The sequence below is a fragment of the Capra hircus genome, chromosome 18 (assembly GCF_001704415.2).
Source record: "Capra hircus breed San Clemente chromosome 18, ASM170441v1, whole genome shotgun sequence".
Taxonomy (NCBI): Eukaryota; Metazoa; Chordata; class Mammalia; order Artiodactyla; family Bovidae; genus Capra; species Capra hircus.
This window is the reverse complement of record NC_030825.1, coordinates 15,360,024-15,386,470: the sequence shown is the minus strand read 5'-3', so window position 1 is coordinate 15,386,470 and position 26,447 is coordinate 15,360,024. Positions and strand designations below refer to the sequence as shown.

General features: G+C 58.7%; 1 protein-coding gene across 3 annotated transcripts in view; it reads left to right on the top strand.

Annotated features, from left to right (window-relative positions):
• The window catches only part of PIEZO1 (piezo type mechanosensitive ion channel component 1), a 56,793-nt gene that overhangs the window by 11,266 nt on the left and 19,080 nt on the right, over window positions 1–26,447 (top strand). For all 3 annotated transcript variants that reach the window (XM_018061852.1, XM_018061851.1, XM_018061853.1), the window contains exons 2-6: window positions 17,527–17,622; window positions 22,078–22,200; window positions 23,203–23,260; window positions 23,384–23,522; window positions 26,188–26,356. In XM_018061852.1, the coding sequence (XP_017917341.1) occupies window positions 17,527–17,622; window positions 22,078–22,200; window positions 23,203–23,260; window positions 23,384–23,522; window positions 26,188–26,356 (585 nt within the window). The remainder of the gene's footprint in view (window positions 1–17,526; window positions 17,623–22,077; window positions 22,201–23,202; window positions 23,261–23,383; window positions 23,523–26,187; window positions 26,357–26,447) is intronic.

Genomic DNA, 26,447 nt, shown 5'->3' with positions numbered 1-26,447 from the left:
GCACCCGTCCTTTGAGGCCGCACGTTCCTCCCTCTGCCTGCTGGTTGGGGGTACCTTCAGAGCAGAGGAGTGGGGTGGAAAGGCTCCCGGGACAAGCTTTTGTCACCTTTCTGCTCCCAGTCTCCAGCTGGGCCAAGCCCTGGCTCTGCTGCTGGGCGCCCTGGGGAAAGTGACTTAGCCTGTCTGGGCCTTGCACCCCTCACCTTTAGAAGCAGGACACACTGTGTTGCGGGGAGGCCGTCCAGAGCAGAGCCAGGGTACGGAGCCTTCTCTGCATCAGGCTCCCACGTCTCTGTGCCTGCTTGTAACCTCTAGCTGTGAGACTAGCACCTACCCTGCTTGGCCCTGCAGCCCTCGGGGTGACCTGCCAGGTGACGTGGGTGGAAATATTCAGTTCAGTCGCTGAGTGCGAGGCTGCCATGCTGCCGCGCCCACACCCCCAGGCGCCTCTCAGGAAGCCTGGTCGCCCAGCGCTTTAATCAAGGTGCCCTGAGCCTCGGGACATGTGGCAGTCTCACCAGGGGGGAATCTGGGGCAGAGTTACTGGTGACATCCTGGCTGAGGCGGGGGTGGTGGGGTGAGGACACCTGTCTCAGGCAAGTGCAGTGGAACCAGCTGGGTCTGAATAAGTCACAGTGGCCAGGCACTCCCCTGGGACAGAAGCTCGGACAACACGTGGCCGGCCCTGGCTGCTGGCGGAGGCCAGGAGGGAATGGAGGATGTTGCCTGGAGCCCAGGCCTTGGTGGGGGTGCCAGGGGTTCCTGGGGCTCCGACAAGAGTCTGTCTGCTTCAGCCTGACCTCTGAGGGAGTGGCAGAGAGTCTTGCAGCCCAGAGAAGCTGAGCTGGTTCCCAGTCCCAAACTGGATCCTTAGAACCAGAAGTCAGCGGGGCTGTGACCCATCTAGGGGGGTGGGTGTGCGGTTGGCATCAGGGTGCGCAGGGACGGGAAGTCCTGGCGTCAGGTTCCTGCCAGGCTTCCAAAGGATTCGTCTGATGAGGGCGCGAGGATGGAATTGCATGCTCAGCTGGCAAAGGGAGTGAGAAGGCTCCCCGCTGGTGGGCATGTCAGTATGGGGGACCTCTCAGGCCTCGGGAGCCCCTCTGGGTAGAAAGACACTCTGGGGGGCATTGGGAGCGGGTTTCTGTGGGCCTTCCAGTTTCCTGGCCTTCCTGGCCTCCTGCCACTGGCTGCAGCAGCTGGATGGGACATGGACCTTGCAGTCTGTCCCTGTGTAGCGGGTGCCCCACGGGGACCCAACGGCAGCCAGGTCTGGAGGTGGCCTCCTCCCTGTGATGCCTGGAGCCTGTATGTTCCTAAGGCTTGGCCCTGACCCTTAGGAGCAGGTGGGCCTGGGAGGGAGTCCAGGGTCAGGTGGCAGTGGCGGGAGGTGACCTGAGGCTGGGTTCTGGGCCCAGGGCCCCTGGGCTCTGGGCAGGTGGGCAAGCACAGGCCAGGCTTCCAGTGGGCATCAGCGAGCTCTCTCCTTGCTGCTAGAGAACCACCAGCTGATAACCACCCATAAGCCAGCCTCTGGGATGGATGGTCTTGGTGTCCCTGCCTCACAGCCCCCCAGCCCAGGCTACTGGACTCCTGAGCCAGAGTCCTGTGGCCACGAGGCCGCCCCGCCTGGGAGCTTGTTCTTACAGCTCAGGGCGTCCTTGTCTTTCGTGACCCATCCGTCGTGGGTGGCAGCCCTGTGGTGACCATTGTCTGTGTGCTGACCAGCCAAGGCCCTCTGGAGCAGGGCCAGCTGAGACTAGGGGAAGTAGACAGGAGCTGGCCTGCCCCTCGCTGCTAGAGAAAGTCTGTCGATCCTGGCCTCCCTGGGGAGTCAGGGGTGCTGGGATAGGGGCTCTGACCCTGGGGGTGGGGCTGGTCGGGGCTGGGGGTGGGCACCGGCTCCACCTCACGCCTTCTGGGGGCCTATCCATCAGGTCCCTGGGGACCCCCGCGGATGTCTGCTGCTTGCTTTGCTGTCAGGAATTAGATTAGTTTTCCATAAAAACAGGATGTGGTGGGTGAGAGGCAGTGTTCGATCTTTTTTGTCACGCCTCTTTTTCCAGGAACTGAATGTATGGCTTTGGCCAGGACTGCCCTGTCCCCACCCGCCGCCTCCCCCCGGGGTGCGGGGACAGTGCTCTCTGCTCTTAAGTGGTTGCTGCTTCTCTGTCTGGGGAGCTGACTCCATCATCAGGAGCCTGCAGGGACACTCCCACCATGTGGTCTGAGAGCCGGGCAAGTTGGAGCAGGACACCTCTCAGCCACTCTGGAGGTCTGGGTCTGTGATGCTGGACAGGCGGAGATGGCCTGGCCTCGGCCTCTCGCCTGACAGCACAGACCTTAGGGGGATTCAGCCTCAGTCTGGAGGGTCCATTGTCCACAAGAGGTGGTGAAGAGCTCAGCCAGGGGTTGGGCAGGCCCTCTGTGTGTGGGGAAGGGTGTGAGTCTCATGGCTAGTTCAGGGAAGAGCCCAGGGCTGGTGGAGCTGTGGGCACAGCTTGAGGGGGCTGGGGACACAGTAGGGAGTGTGGACTTGTCTGTAGGTAACAGGAGCCACACAGAGGAAATTGTGGAGTAGACCTCTTCCCAAAAGGACCTCCGCGAGAGGGCTGCTGCTTCCCGCTATGGAGAGGCTGCCCCCTACGCAGTGAAAGGCCTGGCTTGGTCACTCACTGACGCAGCAACCGTGGTCGCCTGTGGCTCGCAGGGCCTCCCCACTCCATGAGCAGACAACAGTGGGCTTGTCTTGGCGCCCTGGTGAGCACTGATGGCACTGCACTTACAGAACCTGAGAACACGGAGCCGAGGGGCAGGGGTTTCCAGCAAAGCCAACCACTGCCCCAGACCCCCTCCCTTCCCTTCTCCACAGGCTCAGAATTCATGCCTCAGGAAGTTTCAGCGCAGATTTAAAAGGGGAGAAAGCCCCAGACAGGCTTAGCCTTTGTCGGGCAGGCTTGCAGGGTCCTCTGGGTTCTGGTCTTCTGGGTGACAGGAGGGGAGGGGCTGAGACAGGCCCCTGGGAGCCTGGGTGAGGGTGGCTGGCCCACCCTCCGTGGTGGGCCTGGGCCTTGGCCCAGGGGCCCCTGCATGCCCAGGGCTCTTTTCTTCTTTCCGGCTCAACACACAGCAGCTGTAGGCCCAGATGCCCCCTTGGAAACCACCCCAGAAAGAATTCCAGAGCCCAGAAATGCCTCTTTCCTGGAAGGATATCCTGAAATTCATGCGCGTTTTTTTTCTCAGGGAGGGGAGAGGAGGCCTGGGGAGATGAGCAAAGGACACTTGGGGTGAGGGTGACGACCGAGGGTGACGTGTGACCTGGAGGGACGTGCTCTGGCAGGAGGACCGTGTGACAGCCCAACCGCAGGAGCGGGAGGAGAGGAACTCACTTGTTTGTTATTTCTGTGCTTCTCCGCATCTAAAAACTTCTGAAAAGGAAGGAAAGGAAAGTGAATGTTCTGTGAGCTGGTCAGCACCCTTTCCTGCCCAGGGGAATAGATCGCCCACTCCTGGTCTGACGGAGCCAGAGTTCAGGCCTGGGGAGGCCCTGCCCGCGGCCACCCTGCCCTTGGGGGTGGGTGCACAGATCAGCGAGGGCTGTGTTTGCCCCGGGGGTTGGTGTCCTGGGGAGAAGCCAGGCTGAGCCGCCCTGCCCAGGCTGGTTGTTAGGACTAGACGGCAGTGGTTTCTCCCTCAGTGACTCTGAGCTTGTTGCATTCCCAGAGCCCGAGTGGGGCCCTGACACCCTGTCTGCCCCAGCCCTGCAGCCACCTGGGCCCAGACCTCAGAGACAGGCAGGTCAGCCAGCGGCTCACAGTGTAGAATCCTGAGAGCTGGTGGATCAGTCAGGGTTCTCCAGAGAAACAGAGCCAGTGAGAGAGGGATAGAGCGGTGTGGTGTCTTACAGAAGCGGCATATACATACACTCATGAGGGAGAGAGGGATTTGTGTTAAAGAAGTGGCTTGCACAATTGTGAGACAAGTCTGAAATTTGCAGGGAGCCCAGCAGGCTGGAAATTCGAACAAGCCTTGGTGTTGCAGTCTGGCGTCCAGACTCTGAAGGGGCTGGAGAGTTCCTTCTTCCCTGGGGGTCTCAGGCTTTGCTATGAGGAAGTATCCGCTGTCCTCCAGCTGCTGATGGACGTGGGATGAAGCACCCCACAGGCCTGAGGCCTGGTGCAGAAGCTCTCAGCCAGTCTGCCTCTCTAGGAAAAATAGTCTGTGTGAGCTGGTTGGCATGTGATGTCTGTAGTCACACCTCCAGGCTCTCGGGCCATCCCCTGACCTCAGCACCCTCACCCGAGTGAAGAGGGTGGCCAGGTTCTCCAGCTGTTCCCTGCTGTTGGCACCCACTCAGTCACACACTTGTGGGGTACCTTCTGGGGTCAGCACCGTGCTGGGGCAGGCATCTCCTTGGAAGCAGAATGGTCGTGGGGCAGAGGGCCATGAATGTCCCCTTTCATCTCCTGATCTCTCTCTCTCACACACACACACACACACACACGCACACACACGCACACACACGCACACACACGCACACACGAACAGGGCCTCCTCCCTAAATGCCCAGGCATGCCCCAGTGTTGACAGCAGCCCTATTTACAATTGTCAGACTGCAGAGACGACGTAAATGCCCAATGACAGATGATGGATGAAGAAGATGCAGTGTGTATATATACAAAGGAGTACTGCTGCTGCTGCTGCTAAGTCGCTTCAGTTGTGTGCGACCTCATAGACGGCAGCCCATCAGGCTCCACCGTCCCTGGGATTCTCCAGGCAAGAACACTGAAGTGGGTTGCCATTTCCTTCTCCAATGCATGAAAGTGAAAAGTGAAAGTGAAGTCGCTCAGTCATGTCTGACTCTTAGCGACCCCATGGACTGCAGCCTACCAGGCTCCTCCACCCATGGGATTTTCCAGGCAAGAGTACTGGAGTGGGGTGTACTACTCATCCATAAAAAGGAATGGAATTGGGTCATTTACAGAGATATGGATGACCTAGAATCTGTCATATGAAGCAAAGTGGGTCAGAGAAAGACAAATGTACATTAACGCATAATGTGTAATCTCGAAAAGTGGTACTGATGAACCTGTTTGCAACACGGGAATAGACACGCAGATGTAGAGAATGGACCTGTAGACGCAGCAGGGAAGGGGCAGGTGGGCTGAATTGGGAGAGTAGCATTGCCTTATATATGCTCCCATGTGTAAAATAGAAAGCTAGTGGGAAGCTGCTGTGTAGCCCAGGAAGCTCAGCTTGGTGCTCTGTGGTGACCTAGAGGGGTGGGATGGGGGGTGGGGTGGGAGGAAGGCCCATGAGGAACAGGATTATGTATTGTTGTTCAGTAGCTAAGTCATTTCTGACTCTTTGTGACCCCAAGGACTGCAGAATGCCAGGCTTCCCTGTCCTTCACCATCTCCCAGAATTTGCTCAAACTCACGTCCTTTGAGTCAGTGAGGCCATCCAACCATCTCATCCTCCGTCACCCCCTTCTCCTCCTGCCTTCAGCCTTTTCCAGCATCAGGGTCTTTTCCAATGAGTTGGCTCTTCATATAAGGTGGCCAAAGTATTGGTGCTTCAGCATCAGTCCTTCTAGTGAATATTCAAGGTTGATTTCTTTTAAGATTGACTAGTTTGATCTCCTTTCAGTCCAAGGAACTCTCAAGAATTTTATCCAGCACCACAATTTGAAAGTGTCAGTTCTTCAGCACTCAGCCTTCTTTATGGTCCAACTCTCACATCCATATATGACTATTGGAAAAACCATAGCTTCGACTATATGGACCTTTGTTGGCAAGTGATGTCTTTGCTTTTTAATATGCTATCTAGGTTTGTCACAGTTTTTCTTCCAAGGAGCAAATGTCTTTTAGTTTCATGGCTGCAGTCACCATCTGCAGTGATTTTGGAGCCCAAGAAGATAAAATCTGCCACTGTTTCCATTGTTTCCCCATCTATTTGCCATGAAGTGATGGGACTGGTTGCCATTTATCTGAGTTTTCTGAATGTTGAGTTTTAAGCCAGCTCTTTTACTCTTTTATCTTCATCAGGAGGCTCTTTAGTTCCTCTTCACTTTCTGCCATTAGGATGGTAATCATCTGCATATCTGAGGTTATTGAAATTTCTCCTGGAAATCTTTATTCCAGCTTGTGACTCACCCAGCCCAGGATTTTGCATGATGTACTCTGCGTAAAGTTAAATGAGAAGGGTGACAACATATAGCCTTGATGTACTCCTTTCCCAATTTGGAACCAGTCTGTTTTCCCGTGTCTGATTCTAACTGTTGCTTCTTGACCTGCATACAGATTTCTCAGGAGGCCAGTAAGGTGGTTTGGTATTCCCATCTCTTTAAGAATTTTCCACATTTTGTTGTGATCCACTCCTGCTTATTTAACTTATATGCAAAGTGCTGCTGCTGCTGCGAAGTCGCTTCAGTCGTGTCCGACTCTGTGCAACCCCATAGACGGCAGCCCACCAGGCTCCTCTGCCCATGGGATTTTCCAGGCAAGAGTACTTATATGCAGAGTACATCATGCAAAATGCCGGGCTGGATGAAGCACAAGCTGGATTCAAGACTGTCGGAAGAAATATCAGTAACTTCAGATATGCAGATGACACCACCCTTATGACAGGAAGCAAAGAGGAACTAAAGACCCTCCTGATGAAAGTGAAAGAGAAGAGTGAAAAAGTTGGCTTAAAACTCAACATTCAGAAAAACAAGATCATGGCTTCCAGTCCCATCACTTCATGCAAATAGATGGGGAAAAAATGGAAACAGCGAGAGACTATTTTCTTGGGCTCCAAAATCACTGCAGATGGTGACTGCAGCCATGAAATTAAAAGGCGCTTGCTCCTTGGAAGAAAAACTATGACCAACCTAGAGAGCATATTAAAAAGCAGAGACATTACTTTGCCGACAAAGGTCTATATAGTCAGTTATGGTTTTTCCAGTAGTCACTATGGATGTGAAAGTTAGACCATAATGAAAGCTGAGCATTGAAGAATTGATGCATTTGAACTGTGGCGTTGGAGAAGATTCTTGAAAGTCTCTTGGACTGCAAGGAGATCAAACCAGTCAATCAATCCTGAATATTCATCGGAAGAACTGATGTTAAAACCGAAGCTCCAATACTTTGGCCACCTAATGCAAAGAACTGACTCATTAGAAAAGACCCTAATGCTGGGAAAGATTGAAAACAGGAGGAGAAGGGGACTATAGAGGGATGCGATGGTTGGATGGCATCACCGACTCGATGGACATGAGTTTGAGCAAGCTCCGGGAGTTGGTGATGGACAGGGAGGCCTGAGGAGTTGCAGTCCATGGGGTACAGGGTCAGACACGATTGAGCGACTGAACTGAACTGAACTGACACAGTCAAAGACTTCAGCATAGTCAATGAGGCAGAAGTTGATGTTTTCCTGGAACTCTCTTGCTTTTTCTATGATCCAGTGGATGTTGCCAATTTGATCTCTGGTTCCTCTGCCTTTTCTAAATCCAGCTTGTGCATCTGAAAGTTCTCAGTTCACATACTGTTGAAGCCTAGCTTGAAGGATTTTGAGCATTACCTTACTGGCAAGTGAAATGAGTGCAATCATATGGTAGTCTGAACATTCTTTGGCATTGTCCTTCTTTAGGATTGGAATGAAAATTGATGTTTTCCAGTCCTGTGGCCACTGCTGAGTTTTCCAAATTTGCTGGCATATTGAGTGTAGCACTTTTAACAGCATCATGTTTTAGGATTTTAAATAGCTCAGCTGGAATTCCATCACCTCCGCTAGTTTTGTTTGTAGGAATGCTTCCTAAGGCCCACTTGACTTCACACTCCAGGCTGTCTGGCTCTAGGTGAGTGACCATACCATTGTGGTTATCCGGGTCATTAAGACCTTTTTTGTACAGTTGTTCTGTGTATTCTTGCCCCCTGTTCTTAATCTCTTCTGCTTCTGTTAGCTTTTTACTATTTCTGTCCTTTATTGTGCCTATCTTTACATGAAATGTTCCTTTGGTATCTCCAGTTTTCTTGAAGAGACCTCTAGTCTTTCCCATTCTATTGTTTTCCTCTGTTTCTTTGCATTGTTCACTTAAGGCTTTCTTTATCTCTTCTTGCTATTCTTTGGAACTCTGCATTCAGTTGGGTATATCTTTCCTTTTCTCCTTTGCCTTTCACTTCTCTTCTTTTCTCAGCCATTTGTAAGGCCTCCTCAGACAACCATTTTGCCTTCTTCATTTCTGTTTCTTTGGGATGGTTTTGGTCACTGCCTCCTGTACAGTGTTACCAATCTCCATCCATAGTTCTTCAGGCACCATATCAGATCTAATCCCTTGAATCTATTCATCACTTCCACTGTATAATCATAAGCAATTTGATTTAGGTCAAACCTGAATGGCCTAGTGGTTTTCCCTGCTTTCTTCAGTGTAAGGCTGAATTTTGCAATAAGGAGCTCATGATATGAGTCAGCTCCAGGTCTTATTTTGTCCAACTGTATAAGAGCTTCTCCATCTTTGACTGCAAAGAATATAATCAGTTTGATTCCAGTACTGACCGTCTGGTGATTTCCATGTGTGGAGTTGTCTCTTGTGTTGTTGGAAGACGGTGTTTGATTATGTATATGTATAGCTGATTCACGTGGTTGTACAGTAGAAACCAACACATCGTAAAGCAGCTTTATCCCAATTTAAAATATAAACTGATTGAAAATAAATAAATGCCCAGGCAAGGACACCCTTCTCCCCCAGGTCCCACCTCATGGGGAGGGCAGGGCTCTGAAGGCACTCGTGGACCCTCTCTTGCTGGCCAGCCTGCCTCCCTCAGCCAGTGAGCCCGCCCCCACCTGCCAGCTGAGGTGGCTGGGTGGCATTCCTCACTAGATGCCAGGAAGGGCCCTGGAGAGTTGGGGGACTGTGACCAGGCTCTGGGGCTGTTTGCACTAGCCAGACCGGAGAGGCTGAGGGACTGAGGTGCTGAATCACAGGGCGGGCGCTCTGAGTCAGTGCCTCAGCCTTCAGAGGCCCCATGGCCTCAGCCCCGGCTGCTGAGGCGAGCCTCACAGTGGACTTCACCTCCACTTGCGGGAGATGCAGGACTCAGGGAGGCAGCTTGTTGTTCTCTTGGAGGAACTTGGGGGGCACTGTTTGCCAAGATGCCACGGGTCAGGCTAGGCTGTAGCAGGGTGTCCCACAAGTAACTGTTTTGTTGGGAGAACCACGCACCTGCCTGTTTCCATGTTTGGGTAACCTTCTGTCTGCAGGCAAGTCCCACAGGGCCGTGTCACAACATGCAGGGCTGGGCAAGCTGGACCTCGCTGCCAGATCCACAGGGGACGCGATGGGGTGGCCTGGGAACCCACTGGGAGGACCGCAGCTCTGTAGGACGGGTTCTGCCACGTCTGGTCACAGTGAAGAACCTTGGGGAGGATGTGGGCCGCTGGCTGGGAAGCCCTGGGAGCCCTGTCTGTGCAGGAGGCCCAGGTCCAGGGCCTGCCCACCCCGGAGGGGAGGCTCTGTCCAGACTCGTGTGAGCAGCACCTCCCATGGCTTCTTGTCTCCTCCCCGTTCTCCCCGCATTCTCCATGACCTTGTGACCTGTTCACATTGCTCAGGGATGGGAGGCCCTGGCTGAGGCTGTGGGAAGTGTGCTGGTGGCTGAGGCTACCTCAGGCCCCAGTGCTGACACGCCTCAGTGCTGGCTCAGGCGGGTCCCCTATATGGCGCTGCCCCTCCTCACCCCGCTCCTGGCACTGTGGACAGGGCATCTCAAGGGGACCCCATGCTGGGGCCACCCCCGTAGGAACCCCATCATATCAGATGGGTTGGGGTTCAGGGTAGGGTGGGAGTGCCCAGGTCACGAGCATCCTTCTTAATGCCCAGCTGAGCACCTGGGCTGCTGTCTGTCACCACAGCCACTTCTGTCTGCATCTGCCAGGCAGGCACCTTGTTGCAGGGGGCACATGGGCACTCTGGTTGTTGGGGGCTGCCTGTCCATCCCCTGTGAGCTGGCACACGGGGATTGGGGTGCTCCTGGGGGGCCAGGGACAGGGTCTGAGAGAGAGCAGATGGGACCTGGCTGAGTGGGGCTGGTGCCTGGAGGAGGTGGTCAGAACTTGCTCACGGGAAAAGCAGCGGGCTGTGGGAGGCACTGAGGTCTTCATGTGGACCCTGCCGGGCCTCAGCTTCCGCTCCTGACTAATGGCCAGCAGGAGCCCCTTGCTGGTGCAGAGCCTGGAGCTGGGGGTGGCAGTGCGCACCGGAGTGCAGTGGGGTGTACTCCCCTCAGTCTGGGGGTGCAGCTCAGCTGGAACCCCCTTTCCTTGGGGCTGGAGAGGGCCCTGGCTGTCCCTGGGGAGTCCAGGAGGGCAGGAGCCATGCCCAGAGCCTACCCGCGTAGAGAGGCCGGGACCCCGTCTGCCCTCGTGGCGGGTGGGTTCCTCCTGCTGCGTGCTGGCCCTGGGGCCGCGGCTGACCATCACCTGCTCACTGTGGCCCTCTGTGAAGCCCCAGTGGTAACCCATGTGTCTGCCAGGCCCTGGGCTCCAGGCTCTGGGGAGGGCCGCAAGGTCAAGCAGTGGGATGGGAGGGGTGGGAGGGGCGTGCCTGTCCTCCCTTAGTCCCACCTGCAGAGACTGAGATAAGTGCAGTCTCCTGCCCCGGGGAGGCTGGGGGCCCGGCAGGGGTTCTCTGTCCCTCTCTGTGGAATGTGGTTCCCACCCCTGGCCTGGAATCCAGCCTCTCCATTGTGGAGGGCTAGGTGGGGTGGGAGCCCTGACCCTTCCGGGCCACAGCAAATACCTGAAGCTCCAGACACAGGCTTGGAGCGCAGCTGTGTTTTGGGGCAGCAGTGTGGCCCTGGTCTAGGGAGGCCGGCTCATTCCAAGCAGTGCCTGAGGGTCTTCAGGGAAGGCTGAGCTCTGGGGGAAGGGGTCTGAGCAGCCTTGTGGAGGACAGGTGCCAAAGTTCTCCTCCCCCATGTCTCCCTGGCAGAGCATGTGCTGCGGGCGGCTCTCCTTTGAATTAGGAGGCCTGTGAACAGCCAGCGAGGCCCATGCCTGACCCCAGGAGCAGCTCTCTCAGCACCCCTGGCCCCTGCCGTGTCCCCTGGCCTGGGCCACGCTGGTTGAAAGTTTGGTCACCATGCTTCCTGGAGCCCGTGCTGTGGGGAGGGGGCGGCCACCTGTGCACTCAGGCAAGTCGTGAAACCTGGTTTCCTGGACACCGAGCTCATTAAACCTGGACACGGTGGTGGTTAAACCCTCTGCCTGCCCTGGGCGCCCAGGCTGCTGGCAGGGCTCCAAGTGGGTAGCTGTGTCCCTTGGCCTCTCCTGTCCCCTGACTCTGTCCTGCACCTCTACGAGCCTGTGGCCGTGTCTGTGGCCTCCTTTTGCCTGGGGCCTCAGGTTCTACTTTGGAGGGAAGGGGACTCCTGGGAAGGTCACTGAGGCTCCAGGGGATTGTGGGCCCATCCTCCTTGGTCCCCGAGCTGGAGGAGGCTACCCTGCACTGCCCTCGTCCCTCCTGCCATACAGTGTGCCCCCGCCACCCCAAGGCTGGCCATGGAGGGAGCCTCTGGACACCTGTGTGCGACCCTCAGGTGGGTGGGCTCTGGCGGAGGTGGTACCCCAGTGGGATGGGGTCTCAGGCGGGCATGTGCTGGGTGGAGCATAGGGGCAAGCAGCAGGCAGTGGAGGAAGTGCAGCTAAAGAGCCAGGTGTGTTGGCTGCAGGCGGGTCTGGGCAGCAGGGCCTTCACTCCCCTCTGCCCCAGCCACCTGCACGCCCTCTGAGGGGCCCTGAGGTGCTGCCCACACTGCCTGTGCTGGCCCCGGGCTCCTGTCCCCTAGGTAGAGGGCACTGGGGGCCTTCAGCCAATCTCCTCGCCCTCTTCTTCAGAAAGCCAGGTGTGATCTGAGTCTTGGTCTTCTCTGGCTCCGGGCCTGGTTGGTGGGGGGTGTGAGTGGTGGCAGGTGCCGCTGTGTCTGTCTCCCCTCTTCTGTCTTCCTCTTCCTCCCTCACCCCACCCACAGGCCCCTGGCCGAAGCGAGCAGGGAAGTGTTTACGGGTTTCTCCTCCAAGCCAAATAAGGCAGGGTGAACAAGCTGGCGGGAGATGCAGCAGGCTGGGGGAGGGCAGGCTCGGACGGGACCCCCGCCCTGGCTGCTGCTGTGGCCTGGCAGCGGGCCCCTGGGGACTCTGAGCTTCTGGGCCCCGCCCGGCCCTGCCCGGAAGAGCTGGAGGAGAGGTGGCCCAAGGGTGCCCATTGTCGGGTCAGGAGACCCCAGGCCTAGTCCTGCCACCGCCTGGGGACTCCAGTGACGCACATCCTCCCCAGCCTCCTGCCCCATCTGTGACCGGGAAGCCTGGGCCTGGGGACCCACTGCTCTGTGGTGTGTCCGCCAGTCTCACCCTCTTGGTCACGCTGCCAACAAGCCTAGCAACACACCCCCGAGGAGGAGACTCCCGGGCAAGCAAGGTCCCTCCTGTGCAGGTAAACACTGGCTCCGCTGGCGTGGCTCTTCTGGGCAGTTGTGACATTTACACATGCATGTGTCTGTTCTCACTTAAGTTTTACACAAGGAGTGGTGGTGGGTGTGGCTGCCAGCTGCAGCCTCTGTCCTGCACGGTGCCTTGGGGATTGGCTAGTTCTCTCTGCTGCCCGTCTGGCACTGTCCCCACGGCAGCAGCCCTTTGGGGTGGTTATGAACCCTCCAACCCCACCCAGCGGCTGGGGAGACGGCGGCCTGGAGTGGCCTGTCTCCTGCAGGACTGGGTCTCCTCCAGTCGTTTCTCAAGGAAGAATTTCATGGTCTGGGGTCCAGGTTCTGGGCTCCTGAGCTGCCTCACACCAGAAGTGATCCCCAAGCAGAGGCCCACAGCTCTTCTCCCCTTGACCTCGAGCAGGCCCAGTGGGGAGGGTAGGAAGGGCCAGGGGGCTGCAGCTGCCCTGGACTCTGGGCCCCGCGCCCGCGCATCCTCCTTCCTGTCTCTCCGGGCGCCACAGTGCTGGCCGCCCTGGAAGGGGCCTGGTGTCCCCAGCCTGGTGGAGGGTATGGTAGCTCTTTCTGGGCCCTGGTTTCCCACGTCAGGCCTTCTGGCTGGGTCCCCTGTCTGCAGCTGACCCCACAGGTCTGCCAGTCCTGGTCCAGCCCTCCTGCCCCATCTGTCCACTGCCAGCTGTCCTCCAGAGCTGGTTCAGCAGGTCCTAATGCCTGACCTGACCCTCACCCACCTGCTTCTACGCCCTGGGCCACCTAGACCCACACCATTTCCCTGGCGGGGAGTGTTATCAGCCCCTGTGCCTGGGGCTCGCTTTGTCTCTCTATCTGCAAAGAGGAGGTGCCAGGACAGTCGTGGTGGCCGTGGTGCATCCCCCACTCCTGGCTTCCGTGCTCTCCTGGAGTCTCTCCCACTTCCTCCGTCCTTCCAGCTTGGATGCTGATGCAGGTCTGACATGACCTCTGAGCCTCCTCCTGCCATCCCTGCTGGCCCCTGGGGTCACCCACCCGTGCCACCCTGTGTGCGGGTCCCACCAGCCGGGTGGTATGGTGCTAAGGCCTCATATTCATCCTGGGGCCCCCTGTAGATGGGCTGAAAGACCCCTCGGAGGGTAAAATGAGGACCTCAAGGGCATGTGCAGAGCTGCAGCCCCCACCCACTTCACAGGCAGGAAATCAGGGCTGGGGGTGGGAGCAGAGGATGGGGCCTCACTGTCCACGTCTCCCACCTGGTGGGGGGCGCACGCAGGCCAGACGCAGGGCTGTGTCATGACACCGCGTGCATGCCTGGGGTCTCTAGAGTCCAGCCCCGAGCAAGGGACCCCATCTCCCTGCAGGCCAGGCTGTGGGGTCCAGCTCTGCATGCAGTGTCCAGTCTTCTGTGCCCTCCACGCCACCTCCCTTCCTGGCCAGGCACCAGCAAGACCAGGACTCCGTCTCTCCCCCCAGGCCTCACTTGCCTCACCTGCAGGACAGGGGCGGCAGTGCTGGGGTCTCTGAAGGGTTAAGCATGCGGGGAGGGGTTGCAGGGGCCTTTCCTGCCGGCACAGCCCTGCGGGCACAGCCCTCCCCCACCCCATTGTTCCTGCTCAGGAAAAGGCATATCTCCCCCATGAGGTCACCAGCCACCAGCTGCTCTCATAGGGAGGTGGGAGCTGCCTGGGCAGAGCAGCCTTTCCCCCTTCTCAAAATGTCCCCACCACCTCCCCAGCTGAGCATCTTCCTTCTCTGTGGGAGCTGGGGCAGACCCAAACCTCTTAGTTGGCCTTCAAAACCAAAAGCAGTACCTCCTCCTCCAGGCAGCCTGCTCAGATGCCCTGAGTCTCCTGGTCCTGCAGAGTCACAGTGAGACCATGTCCTTGGCATTTAGACCAGTGACTCCAAGGGCGGATATGCAGCTAGGAGTCTGAACCCAAGTCCCCGTCTCCAATCCGAACGTCCTTCCCCCCAGGCACCTGATTCTTCTTTTGAACAAGGGAGCATGCGAGAGCCAGCTTGGCTTCCCCCGAGAGGCCAGTTTGCCTCTAGTCCCTGTGTCCAGGCCGGCCCTCTGTCACTCTTGCTCTGCTAGCCTCTCGCCCCAGGCCCTGATGATGGGAAGGGGAGGTGGTCTGGGAATGTGACCTCAGCCTCTCTCATCCTGGCCCAGGGCTGCCCTGCTGGGGCTGGAGGCCAGTGGGCCCACAACCCCTGGGCTATGTTCCCAGCTCATGTCCCCTGGGTCAAGTCCAGGGCTTGTCCGGGCACCAACTGCCTGTGGTGCCAGTTTCCTGGTGGGGGGACCATCTCTCAGCCTGTCTGCGGGGCCAGCAGCCGGGCTGTACTCTGGACACCCCAGGATCTCTGTTTCCTCATCTGTGTTGGCAGTGCATGCATGCATGTTAAGTCACTTCAGTTGTGTCTGACTCTTTGCGACCCTAAGAACTGGCCAGGCACCTCTGTCCGTGGGATTCTCCAGGCAAGAGTACTGGAGTGGGTTGCCATGCCCTCCTCCAGGGGATCTTTCTGATCAGGGATGGAACCCGCATCTCTTACGTCTCCTGCATTGGCAGGAGGGTTCTTCACCACTAGTACCACCTGAGACACTCTCTTTCTCTAGCTCTCTGCCATATCCCCATGGAGACAGGACTCCTGCTGGGCCGACAGCTCTGCATCTAATGAATGAATGACTGAGGGGTCCTTGTCCCCCCAATCCAGGGCAGGCCCTGTGTGGACTCTGGTGCCTGGCAACCATCTCAGGGTAGGGCAGTGCCTGGCAGCACCCACATGGGGTGACCATGTCCATCCTGTCTTCCCACGCCCTCCCTTCTGACCCTTCATCTCTGATTTCCTGCTTTTGGAAGAAGGAGCTTCTAGATTCTTTTCCTTCTGCTTGGGCTGCGGAAGGGGCAGAGGCCCAGACCCACATGCCTTGTGGCCCCACTGGTGGCAGAGGAGGGGGCTCGGGAGGCCCCTGCCCTTCTGGTTCTGGTCTGAGATCCTTCACTGATTTCTGGGACTATTTATTATTTTATTTTGGTAAAATACACATAAAATGAAATTCACCATCCTAACCATTTAACTGATTTAGTTACTTGACCGCACCACGCAGCATGCAGGGTCTTAGTTCCCCAAGCAGGGATGGAACCCCTGTGCCCTGCATTGGGAGTGCAGAGTCTTGACCACTGGCCCACCAGGGAAGTCTCCTCCTTAACCATTTTCAAGTGGATGGTTCGATGACATTAATTACATTCTCAGCATTGTGCAGCTGGCACCACCCCCCCCAGAACCTTGCGTCTTCCAGGCTGCACCCCACATCATGAAATGCTGACTCTGTCTCTCCCCACACCATCCCTCCAGCTCACGGCTGGTGTCAGAGCCAGGAGGTCCCCAGGGCTGCACTGAGTTAGCCTCCCTATCACTGGCCTGTGCACACTGTCAAAGGGGCTCGAGTACTTGTCCAGCGCTGTTGTCCCTGGTGGATCAGAACAGGAACACCTCAGTACAGAGACCAGCAGGATGCACCCTTAGGGAGAAATTTACCTGATCAGATGGGTAGACATCACCTGACTGGTGCTGTGGGTGCAGGGGGCAGAGCCCAGAGGGTAAAAGTGCGGCCCTGGAAAACAGAACGGAACGTTAGAAGCCTTTGCCATAAATGCTCTTCCCTGGTCTTCTTGGGCCAAATCAGATTGATTTTTTGTTTGTTTTTTATGCAAATGTGTGATTGTGAACAGCTTTAGACTTTGACTGAGCTGGTCGCTATGGCTAGTGTACCTCATGGAAGGAGGCAGCTTCATGTCAGGGCGCTCCATGGAGCGGGAGAGCGTGGTGGTGTCCAGAAGGGAAGACTGCTGTTCAGAGTTCAGGGCCGCAGCTCTCCCCGTATGGTTCTCCAGGTTACCTGTTGCTGGGGTGGTTGGAGGGCTTGGGGGTTGAACACCCCACCTGGCCCTGCTGACTGCTCTGGGGAGATGGTGTGGCCAGGTTCAGGTCAGCTTGTCTTGGCCCAGGACATCCAGAGGGCTGTTAAGTGGAGGTCCAGCTGTTGCTGGGCTCACGGCCCCCACCTGGGAGCCTGAGGGGATGAGAGTGGAAGTGGGATAGCACCCGCCCCGGGAGGCCAGGGTGAGGGTTTACCCTTGTGCCACTCTGCTCAGTCTCAGTGACAGGGCCAGGACACTGGACCATCTAGGGGTGAGGTTGGGTCTGTGGTGGGTGCTGGCACCCGCAGCCATCCACTCTGTCCTGGGCTGGGGTGGGCAGGGCCAGGTCACTGGGGCCACTTGCTGGCCGTAGATTGAGGAGCAGAATGGGCAGATGTGGCTCCAGGCCAGGGGCCGCTTTCAAGGGTACCAGTACCCTCTGGGCTGCTAGCCTGGCTTTCCTGGCCCAGCTCCCTCTCAGGCCCCTGGGAAAGGCTAAGAGGGCTGGTTTCTGGGTGATGATCCCCAAGCTGGGACACTTGGCATTTCCCCAGCCTCCCCAATCCAGGCATCTGCTGCACTCTGTCAGGATGGCATTGGGGAGGCTTCCAGGAGTGAGTTGTGGATGCATGCATGGCTTGAAGGGGTCGTGCCGTGGTTCCCCTGGGAGACGTGATGGGGGGCATGGCCATGGCCCCAGTGGGTGCACAAGGGTGTCCAGAATGTGGAAGTCAGGCAGGAGGGAGGAGATTTAGAGAGGTAGACCCCAAAGTCAGCCATGCTGTGTTGACTGGGGATGTAAAGTCTTACAAAGGAGAGAAAACAAGTGGGGAGATTGTCATGACCTCTGTGTTGGCCCTGGGGGTGGGGGGCAGCTCTGCAGAGCGAGTCCTGAGACACATGCAGCACGAGGGCCCCCTGCTCAGTGTAAACAGAGCCTGTCCTAGGTCAGACACAGGGCTCCCAGGGCAGGTGACCCGTCCTGCAGAGTGTGGTCGCTCACGCGTGGAGGGAGGTGGGCAGCCTCCTGGGGTGACAAGCACCGTACCTGTGGTGGAGAGGCTCGGGGGAGCGGCTGGGGCATGGGGCTGGCTGTCCTCCCTTTCCGAGCGGCCCTGATGACTGCCCCGTCTCCTCTGCAGCCTGCCTGTTCCGGGTCAACGCGCTCTCTCTGGTCTACCTGCTGTTCCTGCTGCTGTTGCCCTGGTTCCCGGGCCCCTCACGGCACAGCATCCGAGGTAAGGGTGGGTGGGGCTCGGTGAGGGTAGGGGTGTGGATTCAAGGGTCTCAGAGCTCTTTCTCCAGATGCCCGGGGCAGGGGAGAGTTGAGGCCGTGGCTGAACCGGGCAGGGCTCTTCTGTGGTTGAAGAGCTACTGGTGAAGGATGAGTGGTCCTAGGTTCATTTTTCACGGTGGACCCTTGGCTGTTTCAGATCTCTGTTCTGACCTCATGTTGCAGGGCTGATGCCGTGTTCCTCCGGCCATGGGCTGGGCCACCTTCCTGCCAGGTCCCTCCCCTGACCCCCACCCAGTCCCAGCACTGACTTTGCAGCCCTTTTGCCCTGAGCAACTCTGGCCAACCCTTAAGTCCAGCCACCTCACCAGCGCCCCTGCCCCACTGTGGACTCAGGCTCCATCCGTGTGTGCTCGGTGCTCTGTGGGGCGATGGCTTTCCTCTGACCACCTTGTTGTCAGGGTAGCTGGGTACCCGGCGGTCCTTACCTAGTTCTGAGCTCCTAGAGGGTGGCCTCTGAGTCCACCAGGTGGACAAGATGGGTGGGAAAGCCTGTCAGGGTGCCTTTGTTCCCAGGGTACTCTGCACTGTGGGGCCCAGAGAACTGGCTTGTCTGAGAGGAGCTGAGAGCAGAGAGGATCCCTGAGTAGGAGGGTGCCCTGCCCCCTGTCCTGTGGAGCACAGACAGGTCCCTGTGAAGGGGGACGCAGACCTGCAGGCCGACAGCACAGGGCGTGTGGTTGAGGAGCCCCTTCAGGCCGGGGTCCCACCAGCCACTCTCGGGGTGCTTCCAGGTCAGTTTTTGTCCTGGCTTTTCAGTAAGGAAATGTGCTGAGGATGGCTCTGTGCCCCATGGGCAGGGAGGCCCTTAGGTTTCCCAGGGTGAAGAGAGATGCCCAGGCTTAAAATAGGGTTCCCAGGGAGCAGGTTGTCAGTGGTGTGACCCCCACCCCATTCTGGACAGAGGTCATGAAAGAATAGCCTGGCAGGGATCACCAAAACCGCCGCAGGGAGCCAGGCCCATGCCTATTGCCCCTGGAAGGTGCTGGCCACCTGGGGCCTCAGTTGTGTCCTGTGGCTGCAGAGACCACCTCACACCCAGCAGCCACCAGCAGGTCCCTGCTCACAGTCTGGGGGTCAGAGTCCAGCATGGGCTTCTTGGGGTGAAAACCCATGTGTCACCAGGCTGGTCCCTCCTGGGGGATCTGGGGAGAATCTGGTTCCTGTTTCCAGCTTCTCAGCTCGGCGCCCCTTCCCCATCATCCAGGTTGGCAACAGCCAGTTGAACATCACCCCCAGTCACTCTCATTGGGCCCTCCTGCCCCGTCTCCATGGTTGGGACCCTGGAGTGAAACTGGGTCTGCCCTGGGTGGGGGTGGCCAGGAGCAGCCCTTGTTTAAGGTTAGCTGCTTGTCACTCCTGGTTCCCCTTTTCTGCATCAGGAAATGTTCACAGGGTCCCGGGATTGGGGCATGGGTCCTCCTGGAAGGGTGTCAACCTGCCTCCCACAGGGTCACAGGTCCCCCTCCCTGGCCTGTGGTGTCTGGTCAGGCTCTCTGCTCCCGTGGGCACTGGTATGGGGGGCCCTGATCTTGGAGTGCAGGGAGAATTCAGGGAGGGGCCCCACACAGGTGTAGGGCTGGGAGCCACGGGGGACCCCAGGCCACACCCCTGCACAGCTGGCTGTCCCAGCCCTTCCCCAGTCCACAGCTCGGGCCAACCTGGGGAGACTGTGGGCAGTCCAGGCCCTCCCCTCCTCTCCATGGACCCCGTTCCCAGGGTCTCAGCTCTGAGCTGTTTGTTCCATCATATTTCATGCCCTGCCGTGATGGGGAACACTTTCTTCTAATTGGCGCTGGGAGAAGCACAGGCTCTCAGCCAGGGCAGGAGTCCAGGGTGGGGAAGGGTCAGGGCGCTGGGAAGACTCGCCTGCCTAACTTCCCTCTGTCCATCTGTCCAGCCTCAGAGGCCCTTCAGGGTCAGAGAGGCTGCTGAGTTTTTCCGGGTGGAAGAGAGGAAAATGTGAGGCTTGTCCGTGCCTGAGTGCCTGGCCACAGGGTCACGGTCGTGTTGCAGCTGGGCCTTGGCGCCAGCTCTGGGTGGAAGGTCTGAAGCTGCCCGGGTCCCCTGTGGGTGCTGATTCCTGGCTCTATTCTCATGTGGGCGTCAGCTTGACCCCAGCTCCCTGTGCTGGGCAGAGAGGTGTCCACTTCAGTGCGTCCTCAGGAACCTTCCAGCTCTTCCTCAGTCACTTTGCCGGCACCGTGGGCTATGTGCCCCAGCAGGGCACAGCCGCAGCAGAAGCTTCAGGGAGACCCGAGGGTCAGCTCTTGTGACCTGATTAACGGACTTGAGGAGCCAGATCCTGCAACTGCTGTCTGGAAAGGGTGACTGCCCTGGAGCCCTGGGCTCTGCTCTGACTTGAGGGCCGTGGACAGGAGGGCCTGGCGGGCAGGCCTCGTTCACGTCACAGAACTGCGCCCCAGGAGGACCCTGTATTCTTTGGACGAGGGGATGAGAGGCTCTGTTGTCCTCCCAAGACCTGTGCCCTCCTGCCTGTGGGTGGACAACGTGCCAGGCGTGGCAGAGCAGATTCCCAGGGCCTCGAGCTCAGGCTCTGACCTCCTCTGGCCCTGTCCCTCTCTGCCCCCCACCTCAGGACCATCCTCCCTGAGACAGGGCCTCAGACGAGTAGGGGCGTTCCCTCTCCTCAGCACCCTTCACCCAGTTCATGTTGGGAGGGTGAGGTCGACCAGCAACTCACCGTGGTGCCAGAGCTGGGCCTGGGTGGGCACCACACCCACAGGGGTCCCAGGCTGTCCCAGAACAGGGTCATAGGAGCGGGGCTGTCCTGATGTGTTTGTGTACTGAGCAGTCAGACCAGGGAGGTTTGGGGCTTGAGCCCCAGTGCCCACTCTGGTCAAATGCTCTCTGCACCCCCTCACTAGCTCCCTCTCCTCCATGCCTGAAGCCCCAGCCTCCCAGCCCCATTTCCTGCTTCTCCAGAGATTCTGGCCTGAGAGGCGCCCTGGCTTCTTCAGGAGGAAACACTTCTGTATGACCCCTCCCCTGCATGACAGAGGTGGGGGTCGCCTGCCCACCGAGGCAGGGCACCATCCTTCCACCATGCTCCCTGTGCCCTGCAGGCCTCACATGACCAAACGAGTGACCCCAGATTGAGGGGAGAGGCAGGCAGGGCTTCCAGCAACTGCAGTGGGTAGCCCAGGACCCACACACACCGCCCCACCCTCTCAGGCTCCCCACACCAGCCTGACTGCCCTCCACCCTCTGAAGTTAGAGCTGCCCCCTGGCCTCACCCAACACTGCTGTCAGCCATCCTGCTACCCTCTCATCCTCCATCCATTCCATTTATCCACTCATCCTCCCACCCACCCATTCACTTGTATATCCATCTTCCACCTGTTGATCCATCCTTCCATCCATTCACCCACCTCTTTATCCATCCATCCATCCGTCCCCATCCATTAATCTCTCTGTCCTCCTATCTATCCATCCATCTTTCCCACCATCCTTCTTCCCATTCATCCATCTCTCCATCCTCCCGTCAATTCCTCATTTACCCATCCATGCATCTTCTCATACATCCAGTCCATTCATCTGTCCGTAATCACAGCTGCCCATCCATTTATCCAACTTCCCATCCTCTGTCTTCTCATCGACCTTCTGCCATCCATCCCTTCTCTAATCTATTCATTTATCCATCTATCCATCTCCCATCCATTCCCGCGATACATCCTCTCATCCATCCAGTGTATCCTCCTCTCCATCCGGCCATCATCCATCCCTCCATCTGTCCCACCATCTGTCCCCTATCCATCATGTGAATTCCTGGGGTACAGTCGCCTCTGGGAATCTGAGGCTTTGTTCTGTGGGCAGGTTTGATAAGTCGTGCGGTTGAGTGTCGGACAGGGTCTTCCCTGCATGGTGCATGCTTTCAGCCCATATTGGGGGTGAGGCAGTACCATGCTGCCAGGGCCAAGTAGCAACACAGATGTTTGCTGGATATGTGACCAGACCTGAAGGTGGCCTCCAGCCTAAGGGGGCCTTTTCTTCTGGTGCTGGCTCTGCCCCCCATGCTCCACACCCCAAGTAGGGGGCGAGACTCAAGCACTGGCAGGCTGGGTGTGCTGTATTCCACTGATTCCTTGTTGTATGACTGTGGACAAGTGACTTCACCTCTCCTTGCCCATTTCTTTGTAAAGTGAGGTCACGATAGTTCAGGACCATGGGGCAGCTGTGAGTGATCAGTGGGACGGTGTAGGAGGGGTGTGCTGCCTGAGTTCTCTGCTGACAGACCCTGGGTCCATGCTAGGCTGGTGGACACAGCCTGGCTCAGGGCTGACAGCCAGGGCTGACTGGCCTTCACTGGTCTCCCCCTCCCCATACTCCCACAGGCTCAGCTGCATGCTTGCCTTACCCCTGCCCACTCTGCCTGCAGGTCACACTGGCCGCCTCCTCCGAGCCCTGCTGGGCTTCAGCCTCCTCTTCTTGGCAGCCCACCTCACCTTCCAGATATGCCTGCATACTGTGCCCCGCCTGGACCAGCTTCTGGGGCCAAGCTGTGAGTCCCTAGGGGGCCTGGGGGGATGCTTGAGGGCAGCAGGCCTGGGGGAGAGCCAACGGTTTCCCTGAGCAACCAGAGGGCCTGGGCAGGGTTGGGGAGCCTCACACTCTTAGGCAAGGCCAGCCAGCCTCAGGGACCACCCTGCCTCACCCAGGCTTTGTCTACCTCTGAGTGTCTATCCACTATTTATATCCAGTGCAAATGGGCCCAGGTTAACTGCCCCAGTAACAGGTGGCCATGGGGCTGGGCTGAACATGGGCAACACCAAACTGAGCCTGGCATCCGGCTCACTGGACAGCCCTGGTCTTCTCAGGCCCCACCTGCTCACATCTTCCTCCTGAGCCTTTGGAGGCATAGAGGCTAGGCTGAGGGGACAGGGGTGCCAGCAGACCAGGTGAGCTGCCCGCCCACCATCCTGCACCCTTTCACCTGTGGACAGAATCTCCAGCTGGCACCCAGCCCTCCCATCTCCACTGACTCCAGCACCCCAGTGTGCAGATGACGGAGCCCTGGGCTCCCATCCCCACTGCTTGGAGGAGGGGTTTCCCACCTCCATGTCCCACTTGGATCGTGGCAGGCAGGATGTCCCACCCGGCTTCCCATTTTCATTCTGTGAAGATCATGTGTCTCCTGCAGCTTAGAGACTGGAAGTCAGGTGCCTCGAGGGCCCTCTGGTCCTGGCTCTGAGACCAGGCTTCCCATGTGTGCCCCCTCCAGCTCCCAAGGAGCGGTCGGCCTTGGCCAACAGACCTGAGAGCCCTGCCACAGCCACACAGTGCCCAGCTGGGCTGTGAGTCCCATTCTGCCAGGCAGACTAATGGGCCTCTGACCCACCAGACTTTCCCTGGCTGGGCCTGTTTCCCCACCAGCATAAGCAGCATTCTCGAGCATCCCTGGACACCTGGGGACCTGTGGCTTGAGGGCTTCTGAGGGCCTCTTGGCAATGAGGGGGTTTCTTGGCACCCGCCTGCCTGACCTGGTTCCCCCACCTCTCTGCAGGCAGCACCTGGGACACCATCACCTGGGACACCATCTCCCGGCACATTGGGGTCACGAGGTGAGAGTCCTCAGTCTCCCTCAGGGATTTCCTGGGCCTGAGGTGGGGGCCTCTAGCTCCTGGGGTGCCCCCACTGGCCCCAGCCCCACTAAGTCCACCATGGTCTCTCCCTGCCCTCTACAGGCTGGACCTGAAGGACATTCCCAATGCCATCCGCCTGGTGGCCCCTGACCTGGGCATCCTCGTGGTCTCCTCCCTGTGCCTTGGGGTCTGCAGGCGCCTCACGAGGACAGCCCGGTGCAGCCAGCACATCCAGGAGCCGGTGAGGGCTATGGGGCACCCCAGGTCCCAGCCATTTGAGGACTGTTGTATATCCTCTTTCTTTCTTTTCTTTTCTTTTCTTAAACAAATGTGGACATTTTAGTTGTAAAAGCCTGTATGTGCCCACTGTGGAGAGATGTGACAGCAGTGGAGAGGTCAAGTGTGTGTCCTGTGGGGCACTGGCATCGCAGTGCGTGGTCCCAGCACGTGCGGGGGCTGCAGGCAGCATCTGCCCCAAGAGCTGCTCCTGAGGAGTGTCTTCAGGGCTGCAGGCCACAGGGAATCAGTGGTGCTGCGAGGCCGTGTGTGCTGGCCATCAAGGAGCACCTGGGGACTGATGGATGGACAGACAGACGGATGTTTGAGGAGCACCACCCACAGCTAGGGCATCGGTGGGTTTGTGGACAAGGCAGAGGCTGTGTAGGCTGGAGGCCTAGAGCAGGGCCCTGCAGCAGAGTCCTTAGGGTCCTGCCTTGGGTCTTCCCTCCGTGTCCTCTGGTTGAAGGCTCAGCTCTCCTGTCCCTGCACGAGGGCTGCAGTCTTGAGCCTCATTTGGGTCCCACACTCGGCCTCAGCCTCTGTCCAGTAGGACCTGGTTTCCAGGGCTGGGTCAGGTCTGTGATATCCAGGGTCCCTGCCTGGTAGGCGGTGGGGGACACAGGCTCACACCCTTAGCCCCAGCGTCCTTTGGTCAGGCTGCTGATGCTTGTGGAAATGAGAGCCTCAGTCCCCAGAGAGGGGGTGCTTCCTGTCGCGGGCTGAGGCTGGGCTCAGCCTGCAACTGACTGCCCATCCCCTGAGTCCTGGAGGGCAAGGCTGGCACCCCCATTTCACAGAAGACATGGGGCCTGGAGGTCAAGCGGCTCTTCCATGTACTTGTGGGGGTCGAGTGGGGGCTGGGGCAGCCCCCTGACTGGCTGGCTCCCTCAATCCCTATGGCGTGTGGCACTGGCAGGCGCAGGGGCCAGAGCAGCCTCTGGTTTCCTCGTTAGCAGAGCCAGGGCTTCCAGGAACAGCTCTGACGGGAAGGAGCTAGCTGGTTCCCCATGCCTGGGTCAGAGGGAGGGGGCCAGCCCCCCCACTCCATGCTGCCCATCACCTCTCGGACCTCAGAGCAAGGCATCACAGGCACCCAGCATTTAAGGTCTGAGCCAGAAGCAGGCACAGCACCCCTTGCGGACGACCCCACCTGGCAGGGCCATAGCACATGAGTCCGTGAACATGCGCCCATCCCAACTTGGCACACATGTATCCATGCCTGCCCTGCATTTCAGACGGGCTGCGGTGGGGGGTGCAGTCTGGAGGGCTGGCCAAGGCAGGCTGGACACTGCTAGCGGCCCCCAGCACCTGTCCTTTCACCCAGCAGCTGCTTCTGTTTTTCCCACACCCAGAAGCGCTCATTTTCCACAGCAGCTTTCCCAGAGCCGGGGCCAGGCTGTGGGCGGAGTGAGTTCAGGCCTGGCTGCTGTGCCTTTTAGGGCTGAGCCCCCACCCCCATTCCAGTACCACTCTGACCCCAAGGCTGGGCCTCCTGCCCTGCCCTGTCCCCTCCACACTAACAGGTATGGCCCAGCAGCACTCCCTGGGGCCTGCCCAGCTCCCCACCTACGTTTGACAAGCAGAAGACAAATTCAGAGAGGTTAGGGGGTGTGCCGAGGCTGTCTGCTGGGAGATGTGGAGCTGGGGTGTGACCAGGTCTCCTGGCTCCTCCACGCTCTCAGCCTGGACTCCGAGGGCTGCCTTGGCCAGGACAGGTGAGGCACAGACCAGCACCCACGTCTCAGGTGGAGACCCAGGGCCTGGGCTTCTGACACAGAGGCTGTTCTTTCTGCCTCCCTCCGGCTCCCCAATTCCAGAAACAGTCTGTTCTGGGAAACCTTGAGGCAGGGCCAAGGAGACAGACCGTGGTGTGTCTCCATGCCCGCGGACAGGTAAGGCCAGTAGGGCTGGCCAGGGACACCCAGGAGGCCCACCTCACTCTCCAGATGCCCCACGGGCAGCAGAATGAGAGCAGGCTGTCCCCTGGTGTGGTCTCCCCTGGCAGTGTGACCCGAGTGCCCCCACCCCCAAACCTCCACTGCCGTTCTCATAAGGAAGGTGCTGTGGGCCAGAAGTAGGGTGTGGAGCCGCTCTGCGACTGTAGAGTGAGGAGCACCTGTGGCTCTGCCATGCGTCCACTGGGGACGCCCACTGGGGCGCTCTTAGGCCAGGGGCCTGGGGCGCAGATGCACGAGCCTGTGGGCTGCCCTGTCCTCGGGGCCCCTGGAGCAGGTGGGAGATAAAGAAGACGCACCTGAGGGGTACCTGGGTCATCTGAGCACCAGGCCTTGGCAGGAAGGTGTCACTGCTGCAGGGGGCCACCTCCAGGAAGGCCTCCAGGGCTGCGAGGCCATGGGAAGGTGGTGGGCAGACCAGGCACGGAGGGCAGCACTGGTGCACACAGGCTAGCAGCCCTGTGAGCTCAGAGGGCCAGCAGTGGGTGTGAAGGGGGGCCAGGGAGATGGCCACAGGGGTGGGCTCCGCCCTCCTCCCTTTCCTCTTTCCCTCCTCCCTCTCCCTCCCCACTTCCTCTTCCCCCCTTCCTTCTTCCTCCCTCCCACTCTCTACTCCCTCCTCCCCCTCTCCCACCACGTGCCCGACCTCTGCTCTTCCCATGACCTTGGCAGGACGATGACAGTGAGGAAGCTGATGCCGGCTCCCTGGGGGAGCTGCGGGAAGCCCCTGAACTGTCCCCCACGCGGAGATCTCGGCTGGCCGCCCGGTTCCGGATCACAGTGCACTGGCTGCTTGTGGCAGCTGGGCGGACTCTGGCCATCATGCTGCTCGCACTGGCAGGTACCCACTGGGCAGGGGGCTGGGACCCCCACCTCTGACCATCACACTGGGAGGGGTCTCAGCAGCCAAGCTCCCCACTGACCAGCGAGAC